The following is a 12,440-nucleotide window of genomic DNA, read 5'->3' on the forward strand; positions in this document are numbered from 1 at the left end:
GGTCTCAGACGTGCAGAACGTGGCTTAGTTATTACTCGTTCAGCTAGCAAAGCCAGGCTGCATGCTATTTCTCAGCAAGTATAACCCAGTATTGCAAAATCTTCCCTAACTCAGCATCCGTAACATCACTGGCCCGGAACTGGCTGAAACCCTTGGCGCTGGCTATGAAGAGGGGAAACTGGAAGCCAATTAGCAGGACAAACTCTAAGGACGCCGTTTCTATGAGGGAAGAAACTCTACGAGCCCTAAGAACGTCAGCAGGAGCCCCATTTCCGCCTCCAGATGAACCCACAGGACCGAGCCCTGAGCCACGTGTAGCCAGCAGCCTGAGGGGCGCCGGCCTCATGCGCAAACCCTCCCCGAGCGCTCCAAGCTCCCCCGGAGCGCAGTCTCTCTGCCCCGCGCCCCTCCTTTGGGTGCCAGCATCTGCAGGCATTCTGTCCCCAGTGTCCCCAGGACATGCCCCCTTAAAGCAGCGCAAAGGGCTGAGCTTCCCCTTCAACACGGAGACTGCAGGCGAGCACGTATGATTGACTTTGCCCCCAAACCTCGTTAAAATAACGACAAAGAAAAATGTCGCCCTGGCCGGGTGGCTCAGTCAGTTAGAGCATAATCCTGATGCACCAAGGCTGCAGGTTCCATCCTCGGTCAGGGCACACGCAAGAGTCGGCCAGTGATGCGTCAGTAAGAGGAGCAACAAATCAATGTCTCTCTCTCTCTCTCTTTCTCTCTCATGCATACACACATCAATAAATAATTTTAAAAAGAAAAAGAATGTAAAGGCATGGGACAAAGATAATGGGAAAGGAGAACGGAAATGCAGCAGGCGGGGGGGGGGGGGGGGGGGGGGGCGCAGGTGGTGACCGGCTGCACTGCAGGCAGTGGGGCCGTGATCGCAGCAGGGAAGCCGCCAAGGGCCGCCGGGCTGCAGGACGGGGAAGGCTCCACTCTTGGGACGATTTCTGAACCAAGGAGCGAGCGAAAAGCAAAGGTCTGGGTGGAGCCGGACAGACCGGTCTTGCTCCGAAACCCAGTCCCACGAAGCCCAGTCAGGTAATGGCCTCCTTCCTGACCAACAGGTGCCCAGCCTGGAGTGGTGGGCAGGGCTGCAGGGGCTGCAGCGGGGTACGGGGCTGCAGGGGCGCGAGAACAGAAGGTGAGAGAAAAAGTGTCCTCACAGACACAGCGCACGTCCTGACCCCCCAGACATCCAGCCTGGACCCCCCCAGACTCTAGATCAAGGTGAGAACACCCCCCTTAGCACGGCCACTGACGCCAGCCCCCGACGTCCGCCGATGCCTTAGTGAAAAGCCTCCTTAGCCCTCTGCAGAAGGCCCAGCAGGCAGCACACAGCCCGGGCACACAGCCTCCTGGCTCTGCCTGCGCTGCAGCGTCAGTGGGCCGCGGCCACCAACCAGTGGACAGGCAAGGAAGGGACAGCAGGGAGAAGGAAGGCGGAGGAGACGGGGGAACGCATGAAGAAAGCGGTCCAAGAAAAACTGCAAAACCCGTTCACAGCCTAGAGTGTTCGTGCAACAAGAACAGCTGCTGTATTACACCAAAGGCACAAACAACAAAACCCAGGAAAGCAAAGCTCCTGGAAATTAAAACCAACAAATATTTAAAAATCAATCCCAGATTCCAAAGATAAAGTCAAAGAAATCACGTCAAAACCTGTACCGAAGACAAAGAGGAGGAGGACGCTATCAGAGCGACAACATTAAAGCTTCCCAGAACTGGGGGGCACGCGCCTCTCCCTGCGAGGGCCCAGCAGACACCCGGCGAGGCCGGCCGGGGAGAAGGACGCAGACAGCAGCCTCGGGCTCCAGAGAGAGGACAAGGCCCACGCGTCTGACGGCGAGGGACGGAGCAGCGCCTTCAAGGTTCGGAGGAAAAAACGTTACCACCTCTGAGTCTAGACAGTCTGGTTACAGAAAGTGGGAGCATAAGAAATACTTTCAGACACGCGCGATTTCAAAGCCATGCATCTCCCAGAAAGTGGCTGAAGCTGGAACTCCAACAAAAAGGGCACAGCCTGAGGGAGGTGCTGCCAGGAGCCGGGGCGGGGCGGGACGCGGGGGACAGGGCCACAGGCACGCGTGCCGGACAGCAGGAGCAGCTTCTCCGGCGACGCCCGCTGCAAGCCTGGCACGGACCCTGCCTGAGCAGACCCGCGACGAGGCAGCCCGGACGTGGCTGGGCGCAGGGACAGGGGCGAGCAGGGAGGTGCTCGGAGCCCCTGCAGCGCCAGGCAGGGGCCCCGGATGCTGCGCTGCCCTCGGGTCACGCCGCCCGGTCCCTGTCGTTCCCCTGGGACTGACGAGCTGCCACAGGTCTTGTTCAAACCCGCGACCCTGCGGTAAAAGTGGCCTCAGGACCCCAGGGACGCTGAGAGAGGGCTAGTACACCGAACTGCAAACGTCGAGAAAGAAGGCACGTAAGTTACTTGAGAACTATGGGTAAAAAGGGGAGTAAAGCTCAGCCCGGAGGCTGAGAGAAACGAGCTCCAGGGCACGGGAACTGGAAGCCGAGGGGCCCGGGCAGGACCCCGCTACTTCCACGTGTGTGTGTTAAGAAGGCACGAGATGCATTAAAGCCACATGTTTATCACGCAGGTAAAGCCAAGTAACAAGTTTACAGTCTATAAGGCCGTATCGCTGCACTCGAGACACCCGTCACCGAGGGTCCTCCCGAGACGGAGCATAAGACTGTGCTGACGGCCACGTCCCACTTCCCAGAACACACTCCCTGCAAAGCCTCGGCTCCTAGCCACTCCCGCTCTGGACGGGCGAACCTGACCTTGGGTCCGGGCGCTGGGAATCTCCAAGGTCTCTCACCCAGACAGGCCTCCCCCACCCTTGCCTCTTACTCTTCTCTGCACTTTCCAGAGCGGCTTCCTCCTGGTGCCCACCAGCCGACTCCGCCGAGACCCTGTCACTCCCTCCTCCTCTGGCACCGCTACTCACTCCACAAACACGTTCAGGAGTTCCTTATGCTCAAAGGAAAACAAAATCTTCCCTTAAAACAACAGGAAGAGGCCCTGGCTGATGCGGCTCAGTGGACTGAGTGCCAGCTTACGGACCAAAAGGTCCCTGGTTCGATTCCCAGTCAGGGCACAGGCCTGGGTTGCCAGCCAGGTCCCCAGTTGGGGGCGCACAAGAGGCAACCACACGTTGGTGTTTCTCTCTCTCTCTCTCTGCCTTCTCCTCTCTCTAAAAATAAATAAATAAATAAATTTTTAAATATGCTCAAAGAGCTAAGAGGGAACCCAGAAAGAACTAAAGAAGAAAAACAACGCATGAACAAAATAAGAATATTAACAAAGAAAAATTATAAAAAGAAACCATCAGAACTGTGGAGCTAAAAAAAATTGATAACTGACTTGAAAAATTCACTGGAAGAGTTAAATAGCGCATCTGCGCAAGCAGCAGAGATAGCCAGCGCACCTGAAGGCCGAACACTGGAAATTATCGAGTCTAAGGAGCAGCAAGAAAGCAAAGAGGAAAAGTAAACTGACCCCCAGGGACTTGTGGGGGGTACTAGCAAGTGGACCAACATCACATCAAGAAAAAAGTAAGTGGCAAAAGATTACATGAAGAAATAATGGCAAACACATACCCAAATATAACAAAAGATGTGAATTGACAAATCCAAAAGGCTCAACCAACTAACTCCAAGCAGAATAAACCCAGAGAAGCCCACGCCGACACCCACAACCCAGCTTCGAACGGCAGGGACGAGGAACCGTGCAGAGCAGCGGAGGGAAGCCCCCCGCCCCCCGCCCCGGGTGCCCAGGCGCTGTCTCAGGCCCGCGGGAGAAGGCAGGAGGTGGCCGCAGAGGGGCCCGGGGGGCTGCGGTGTGCCCTGCGCCCTGCCCTGCACCGGACTGCGGTGCTGGCTAAACTCATCGCCACACACGCTTGCAGACCATGACGCCGCCCGTCCCACTCTCACAACTGTAAATATCAAACCATGTGAAAAGCTGGTCAATTTCACGTCAAACGGCAAAGCGCAGGCAGTGGGCACACGGAGGGACACGCGCGCGGAAAGGCTCCGCCTCAGAGCCGCCTGCGCCGAGTCCTCCGTGGCCTCGGCGTGAAATCCAACCCCCTCCGCCCATTTCGACTGCTCGTGAAAACACAGGGAGCTCCTCTCCCCCCCCAGTGCCTGTCAGCCGTGAGGAAGTTTGTTTAGCTTCCTCTGTTCCTTCTGCCGCAAGGAAAACAAAGTGTCTTTTGTGAGGAAACCGCAAGCCCTGCGATGTCCCTAAACGCTTTCTTCGGTTGTTATGTTGCTATAAAGTTGGGAATAAAAGTTTTCAGAATTAATTTATCATAAGGTTCTCAAACAGAATCTATACGTATATACTCTGACAACTGAGGTGAACACTGACCCCAAAGCCATATGTCTGCTCATTCACAAAACCATTGTTACCACTGGAAAGCGATTTATCAGAAAATACGCCTGTATTCTAGAGCTCTGGTCTATTAAAAGTATCTGCCCATTAATATATTAAGTCATAACTGAATCTCAAGATTTCTTTGCAGACATACCATAAAAAAATCAAAGTAAAGTCCCTGAACAGCTTCTGAACTGGTTTCCGACGCGCAGAGCCGCCCCCGCTGAGAAGGGCCTTCAGGGGGGAGCGGAGCCCACCTGCCCTCTGACGCACACGCACGACGCGCTGAGAGGCCGCAGGGCCGCACGAGTGACCGCAGCCAGAAACCCTACCCAGACCCAGCAACAAGGTTCTGACCAGTGTCACAAAAGATCTAAACATACACGAACTATAAACTTAGAGGAGTTGATTTGCAATGAAGTCCCTGGGTAAGTGAGTTCTCTAACCAGTCCCCACGTGCGTGTAAGTGACATAATCTCAGCTTTGGAAACTCAGCTGTTGGCTCCCTAGCTGACCTCATTCATGCAGAAGGAACCCCCAGAACGTGTTCTTAAATGTGCATCTACCTGGACGGTTACAAGCAGGCAGGGGGATATCATACCGTACGACTAGCTCACGTATGCTAGTAGAGAAATAAGAACACAGGTTGGTAAACCTAATTTTTAAATGCAATTAAGCCAGGACTCAAGTCAACCTGTCCACCTACGACAACGCGTGTGTGTGGCTACAGCCGCGCCCCCCCAATGGCGTCACAGATCAGCGGAACTGGAGAACCGGCTGGACGAAACGAGGCCGAGGCCTCCCAGCCCTAACAAGCACCAGGGTTACGCAGCATCTCTCCCTACCTGGCCTCTCCTTCTGGAAAATAAAAACGCCCCTTCTTCCAAACCAAAAGCCTGTTTAGGGGCAGTTCCTGCTCTGCAAGCGGGGGTCAGCCCCAGGTCAGCGTGGAAAGTGAACCCCATCCCCCTTGTGCACACCTGAGTCAGGGAAGGGACCTCCCAGAATGACCCGTTCTTACAGCCTCCCCACGTCTGCCAACAAAGCCACCCGGGAGGACACTGACGTGCTGCCAGTTCTAGACACACGTGACAGGGCAGAGGGGCTGGTCCCCGCTCACAGCCCCACGCAACGCTCCTCCCCGCCTGCCCACAAGGACACAATCATGGACGGCCCGGACCAGGAGGCCATGGGGGGGCTTCTAGTAACAAGCAGCCCCGGCCTGGCACCTGGCGGCCCAAGACACGTCCAGCGCAGGGACGTCACTGACAGCCGGTACGTACGTGCCCTCCGGTGCTCGACCAAGCCCACAGCCTGCTTTGCTGAACACTTCGCGAACCAACTGTCACCAAGTAAAACAGTGACCTCGTTAGTGTGGACAAGCTTTCCCGGCATGAAGGCAAAGGGGCCAAGTGGTACCTATTAAAAACAAAAACAAAAAAAAACACTAAAAATATATTTTAAGGTCCATTTAGCATTAAAAGCTCTCGTTGAGGTCTTTTTTACCTCTATACTAAGAAAAATAAAATGTCAGCTTCACAGAAATTTAACGTCATAATAAAGTTTCACTAGGAGAACCTAAAGAAAACTGTTTTAGGTTAATAGCGCAACAGCAGGGGGAGGCTCTCAGCACATTTACTAGAGCCGTCAGAGTCGTCGGCACTGACTCTGAACGTTCCTACGTTTGGTTCATTCATACGCCTGAACGAAAGCAAATGTGTAGTGCAGTGTTAGGGTGATAGATGCCGTGGTGTTCTTTTTGCTGTTGTTTTTTTGCTGAACGAGCTGATTTTGGGGTGTGCAACACGGCAAGCTGGGTCTGCGCAGATGCTAGCCCCTTTGATTTTTTTTAAAAACTGGAAATTATTTCCAATAAAATAGCCATTTCTTTCTGCAAAGCAGGAGCAAATAAATACACAGCTCTAACGAGCCTACGAACTGACGCAGTGTGTGGGCCAGCATTAGACAACAATACACCTACAAAGTGCGCGGCTGGTGTAACTAAGAGCAGCCTTCATGAAAAAGAACATTCATGCAATGAAAGGATCTAATCCGGGGCTCGTGAAGACATGACCGTGTCAATAGGAAGACCTTCAAACAAAAACTAGCAGTACCTTTTTACATAAAATCAATGTTGTAGGGTTTAATTCTCTGAATTATACAACATTCTGGTCTTTTCCTGCTCTGGGTAACAGGAAACAGCTAAGTGCCACATTTCTGTCATAATTACAGTTTTCTAACATAGATCTGCATATCAAATATGTCAAATTGTGTGCTAACATTTATGCCATTTATGTCACCATAATGTGATAATTTAATATCAGTCTGAAAAAAGGGGGGGAAAGAAGCAAATACTGACTATTATTATCACTGGTGTATTATTATACGGTCAGACAAACCGACCTTCCTGCGGGGGTTGCTGCCCGGGGCACAGCCCTGCGCGGGCAGCGTGTGCACTGATACACACAGGTAAAGCAGCGCTGCACCACCCTCCGTAGCTAAGACACATACAAGGACGGCCTACGTGAAGAGAAACACACACCAAACATACCATGACGTCATAAGACAGCTTGTCAGGCAGCGTGCTGAGCCTTTCTTGAAGGGCATGATAGTCATTGTCTACCTTCTTCCTGTTGACAAAAAATACCAAATACTAAATGAATACACAAATTAATTTCTCAAGTAGGCAATTCATCATAATACAACTGAAAACCTAACCTGAGCAATTTAAAGATTAAAGTATTTTTTAATCTAAAAATCCTCTTTTAAAAGTTTAGCAATGGCATTACTCCACCATGCATTTACAAAGAATGAAGACACACAGAGGCTGTCTTTTAGATGCTCACATCTGCAGAATTAGTTTTCCTAAGGTAGAAGATCATCTGAACTAAATAAAACCCGGAAACCAAGGGAGACAGTGAAGGTGGGCCTGATGTTTGGAGGGAAACAAACTCAAGGAGGAAGAAGAGATTTATCAAAGCTTCCGAGTGCATCAAGACTGGCTGCAGCGCAGAAGCCATGAACACAACATTGGATCAGATGCTTCGGTCCTCAGAAAACTTGAGGCCGAAAGGGTGGAGTCAGCAGCCCGTCATTCACCCCTGCTAACGTGTGGAAGGAGCCAGACTCCCCCAGGGGCTGGGAGAGACCAGGCAGACCTAAGACGAAAGGCATTTCGATCTGGCTCTGCATCTGTTTCCTGTGGTCCCGAAACTGAGCGTCCTGACAAATGAATTTCAAACAGCACGAAGACGCGACCGTAGGAGCAGGGACACCCGCGTCCCCGCGGGGTCTGGAGGTGAACCGCCCCAGGTCCGCAGGCCCGCATCAGCCTCCTCTGGAGGGTCAGCTCCAACAAAGCCAGGGCACTAAAAGTTCCTAAAGCAGAAGGGTTCTGTCAATTTTTAAAAAGAACAAAAACTCACCAATTCGGCAGGTAATTTAAAAGAACATGTAGATACTGTCAAACTGAAGTGAGGATAAACTGCAGCACGGATAACTGCTCTCCAGATAATAAAAATGACTGCTCTATAAACACCATGGAACTGGTTCCTGTTTACTTCTCAGCTCCCCTAGAGCAACAGTAGCATAATTAACAAAAATCATCTCACTGAGTTTAAAGAATATTAAGGAATTTCCATATATGCTATTCATCCTAAAACCACTCCTGCAGTCAGTCTCACTCACCGCCGTCTTCCCCTACAGAAGAGGAAGAAGGAAGGTGGGGAAGACATTTAAGAGAAGCGAGGTCTCCCCCACCGAGCGGCGGCCGAGGCTTCAGCCGCCGTCTCCAGACCTGCACTGCCCTCACGCAAGGCTCTTCATCGACCAAAACTTTCCCCCAAATCCTTCTTTATAGATAAACATAAAATGCCTTGATTCTATTCAGTTAAAGCAAGGTCATCCTTCTGGATAAATTTTCATATGAATGAACTTACTTTTTTAAGAACTCTTTCCCTGCACAGGGCTACGCACCGGAAAGAACAAGGCTTTGAGTCAGACCGAGGGCGACCCCCAGCGCCACCCGGGAACGGGCACAAAGGGGCCCTCATCCTAGTGCCCTCAGCGGAGAAGCCGGAACATCGATCGCCACACGACCCCACGGGCTCGAGGGAACCGAACGTGAGAGGCTCAGCGTGCTGCCCAGCCCCGGACACCGGCGGAGCGTCCCACGCGCCTCCCTCGTGAAGCACTGGTGGGCCGAGAAGTCCGTGTTTCCTCCCATAAACTAGAGGACACACTTCTCATGTGCACCAGCAACCTTACTGTGTGCCGGCTCTCTCCTCCATGGGAGAACGCGGATTGTTCTCAATTAACGTCTCAATTTGACCGCTATCAACTCCAACGGGTCTCCCTGACCACGGAGCATCGTCCAGCGAGAAACCTTCAGCAGGAAACTTCACAGACCGCTTCTGACACGCTCAGTCACAGCACCTTCTCCACACCCTGCACAGATCTTTCTTCTCTGCATTTCAGTTGCGTTTTTACCTTTCTTGAAATAAAGCATAATATGCTGAAAATGTTGCATATTTTCTTGCACCTTCAATAACAAAAGGGCTACAGGAAAATTCACCGGTTTCGATAAGTATCTCTTCATGCCCGCTGCTGTGGCAGCTGCCACAGGACAACCTCACAACGCTGGACTGAATGGAGATGAAGACAGCTAAGTGCTGTCAGAACCGTCTCCCAGAAAAAACCAAAGGAACTTTTGGGCCAACCCAATACTAAGAAACATGTTGGGACGCTGTAGTCACATTAAAACGTGTGGTCCTAAGCAGCAACTGTTTAAAATAATGTTTTTGCAGAGGGAAATGAAGCCCAGCAAGCTTAGGGTAAAGCTCTCCAGCCTGCTTACACTCTCTCTAGACCTCCGCGCTGGCTTCACTGTATCTGACCCTCCTAGAAGAGGGTCAGCCTTCAGTTCTTAACTTTACAAAATTATCCTCTGACACCCTCAGCAACGCTCCCCTAGGAAACAAGAGCTGAAGCGCTGCTCCCACACACGTTAGGAACCTCCCACTCGTGCTGTGAGTCCTGCTGACCGTGTGCTACAGGCCTTCTTTTCCCCCTCCTGGCCCACAACCCAGGCCTGTGCCCTGAGTGGGAATCAAACCCGCGACCCTTTGGTTCACAGGCCGGCGCCACACCAGCCGGGGGCAAAGATTCTGTTTTATTTTTTTAAAGTATATTTTATTGATTATGCTTACAGTTGTCCCAGTTTTTTCCCCTTTGCTCCCCTCCAGCCAGTGCCCCCTTCCCTCCAGCATGCCACCCCCATGGGCCTTCTGAGAAGCACCTTCTGTCCTAAAAGCAAGAAGCAAAGGACACAACGCAGCTCCGGATCAGCCTTCATCTTAAGGGTGAAGACCTGGCAGGTGCCACCGGGAGCACCTACTGTCATGAAGCTGTAAGGAGCGCGGGAGAAGTTACCCGGTGTGGCTGCGCAGGTCTGTACAGGAGAAGCAGGCCGATGTCCACAATGCACTCTGAAATGCATCAGGAAAACGGACTGATGGGACAGGGTGTGGGGACGCAGACCTGCGACCGAGGTTCCCCTGCACAGTTCCTTCCGATTTTGTGCCTGTTTGACGGTTGGCACAACGGAACAGCAAAGAGGAGATGGGGGAATAGGAGAAGGACCGTATTTTCAATCCTCTCCTTAAATGCAAATGAACCCCCAAAAAATCTTTATAGGTAAAACGCTCTACGTTCCTTGTTTGAGGTAAGCGATAAAGACTCCAAGTTCCTTTAAAAACTAAATAATAAGTCTCTTTAAAAAAACACAAAAGGGCCCTTGAATAATCCAAGTAGCTTTAAGCAACAAAGAGGAAAACAGCTGGCACTGAGAGAGGCCTGCTCACGCTCACTGTCAGGCAGGAGGGGGGGCAGGAGGGGGGGCAGGAGGGGGGGCAGGCGGAGCCGCGGCGCTCGGCAGTGACCGCTCGGCAGTGACCGCTCGCTCGGCAGTGACCGCTCGGCAGTGACCGCTCGGCAGCGACCGCCCAGCGCGCCCCCGCGGCCCGGCCCCGGCTCGGCACCAGCAGCGCCCGGGCAGCCCTCCGCCCACTCCCACTGCTCTGGAGTGAACCCCAAACACGTCATTCCATCTGGGTGTAGTGCAGTCCATTCCCTTTTTTTTTTTTTTTTTAAAGGTTTTTATTTATTTTTAGAGAAGGGGAAGGGAGAGCGAAAGAGAGGAAGAGAGACGTCCGTCCGCTGCCTCTCACACACCCCCTCCGGGGACCGAACCTGCAACCCAGGCCCGTGCCCTGACCGGGAATGGAAGCGGCGACCTTTCACCCAACAGGATAACGCCCAGCCCATGGGCCACACTGCTCAGGGCAATTCAGTATATAGCTTTAAGACATAGAGGCTCTGCATTAACTTTTTAAATTTAAAATTTAATATTAGGCGGTATATCGATATTGTTCAGAACTAAAGAAATTCCACAGGGTCTGAATGGCGTCAGGGCCCCTCCTCCCCTTCCCCCAACTGCCAGGGCTCTCCTCTGCAAAGGGCTGATCTCTCCCACCATGTCGCCGGTCTCCCCAGAAACCGTGCGCGCCTGTATGCTTGGACGGACACGCATGCGTGCGTCTGCTCGTCCACAGGCTTTCTTCGTCTGCGGAGCCCGCACCCCTCTGATGCCAAGGAGGTCAGACCAGCCACTCTGCTCAACCACCTGGAGGCGGGCCTCTGCCAGGAACTGTCTCCTTTACTTCGATGACTCCCTAGGCTACTCTGCCACTGTCTGTCCGGGGTGACCCGTCACAGCACGTTATGGAAACACTAAGGCAGGGCGCTCATGGCACTGTTCGGAGCGCCACCTCCCCGCCGCGATCACAGGCGACAGGCTCAGGGACGCCCGCTGTGCAGGCACGTTCCGGGCTCCGGCGGGCTCCCTGCTGGCTGGCTCGTCCTTCTCCATCCACCTGAGAGTTCGAGTGTCCGGGAAAGGGCCCAGAGCTGACGCTGAGCGCGGCCTGCGTGCTCGCCCTCACGGACACTGGCTCGCCCGGCCTTCAGGTGAAGCAGGGTCCCCGTCCCTTCACAAGGAGGAGGCTGGGCATCTCAGGGACTCCTCCAAGGTTACAAAGTTAGTAAGTGACGGGATTCGAATGCAGGTCTGTGACTCCAAACCCTAAAAAATTACCAGTCATCTACGAGTAGATAATCAGCTCCTAGTGGATCAAACAGTGGGAGGCATATTCACATTTCATGAAAAAAATAGTGTGTGGATTTTATAATACGTCACTTCTGAGTTAAGTAAGGATTACAAGGGAAAAAGTTGCCTTAAATTTTTTAAAACCTTGCCCTGACCAGTGGGCCTCCGTGGGCTGGACACCTTTCCGCAAACCGAAAGGTCGCCAGTTCAGGTCCCAGTCGGGGCTCGTGCCTGGGCTGGAGGCCAGGCCCCCACTGGGGGCGTCCAGTGTGGGCAGCAGCTGATCGACACTTCTCTCTCCCTCTCTTTTCTCCCTCCCTTACCCTCTCTCTAGAAATGAATAAAAAACTTTAAATAACTATTTTTAATCTTCACTAAATTGAACACCATTATTAGCTCTAAAACTTGTACTAATTTTCAACTATTAGACTCAAACATTTCCTTTTCATCTGTTATTAACTAAATACCATTAATGTCTTTAGTTCACCAAAGTTCTGGGACTTGAATTAATTTTCTGGAAGGAATTTGGGGGACAGATTTCAGGGCACCAGGACATTTTTGCTCCTACTTTCCTACGAATATTTTTACTTCCTGTCCTACAATTTTTTAAAAATTAAGACTATTTTTGAAGCCTAGAATGCCCATTACTTGCTCCTTAAGTGAAAGAGTCCTTTAAAAGGGCACCGACACACGAGCATCAGCAGACGTCAAGCGCTCTCCTTCCATGACATGGGTGTCACCCCCAAAGGGGGGCGCTCAGCTCAACGCAGGCAGCATGCTTCTGAAGGGGGCCCCCGCCTCCGCGCTGGCTTCCTGGCTGCACACTGCGCAGAGCTGCGGGGGCTCCCTGCTGGGGTCTGACTGGGAGGCCCTCTG

General features: G+C 52.5%; 1 protein-coding gene across 1 annotated transcript in view; it reads right to left on the bottom strand.

Annotated features, from left to right (window-relative positions):
• Positions 1-12,440, bottom strand: part of URI1 (URI1 prefoldin like chaperone) — a 36,139-nt gene that overhangs the window by 11,130 nt on the left and 12,569 nt on the right. Inside the window, exons 3-4 of the mRNA XM_090259336.1 lie at positions 6,951-7,029; positions 5,683-5,818 (exon numbers count right to left, since the gene is read on the bottom strand). Of these exons, the coding sequence (XP_090115462.1) occupies positions 5,683-5,818; positions 6,951-7,029 (215 nt within the window). The remainder of the gene's footprint in view (positions 1-5,682; positions 5,819-6,950; positions 7,030-12,440) is intronic.

The sequence above is a fragment of the Furipterus horrens genome, unplaced genomic scaffold (assembly GCF_987537825.1).
Source record: "Furipterus horrens unplaced genomic scaffold, mFurHor1.1.pri manual_scaffold_13, whole genome shotgun sequence".
NCBI lineage: Eukaryota > Metazoa > Chordata > Mammalia > Chiroptera > Furipteridae > Furipterus > Furipterus horrens.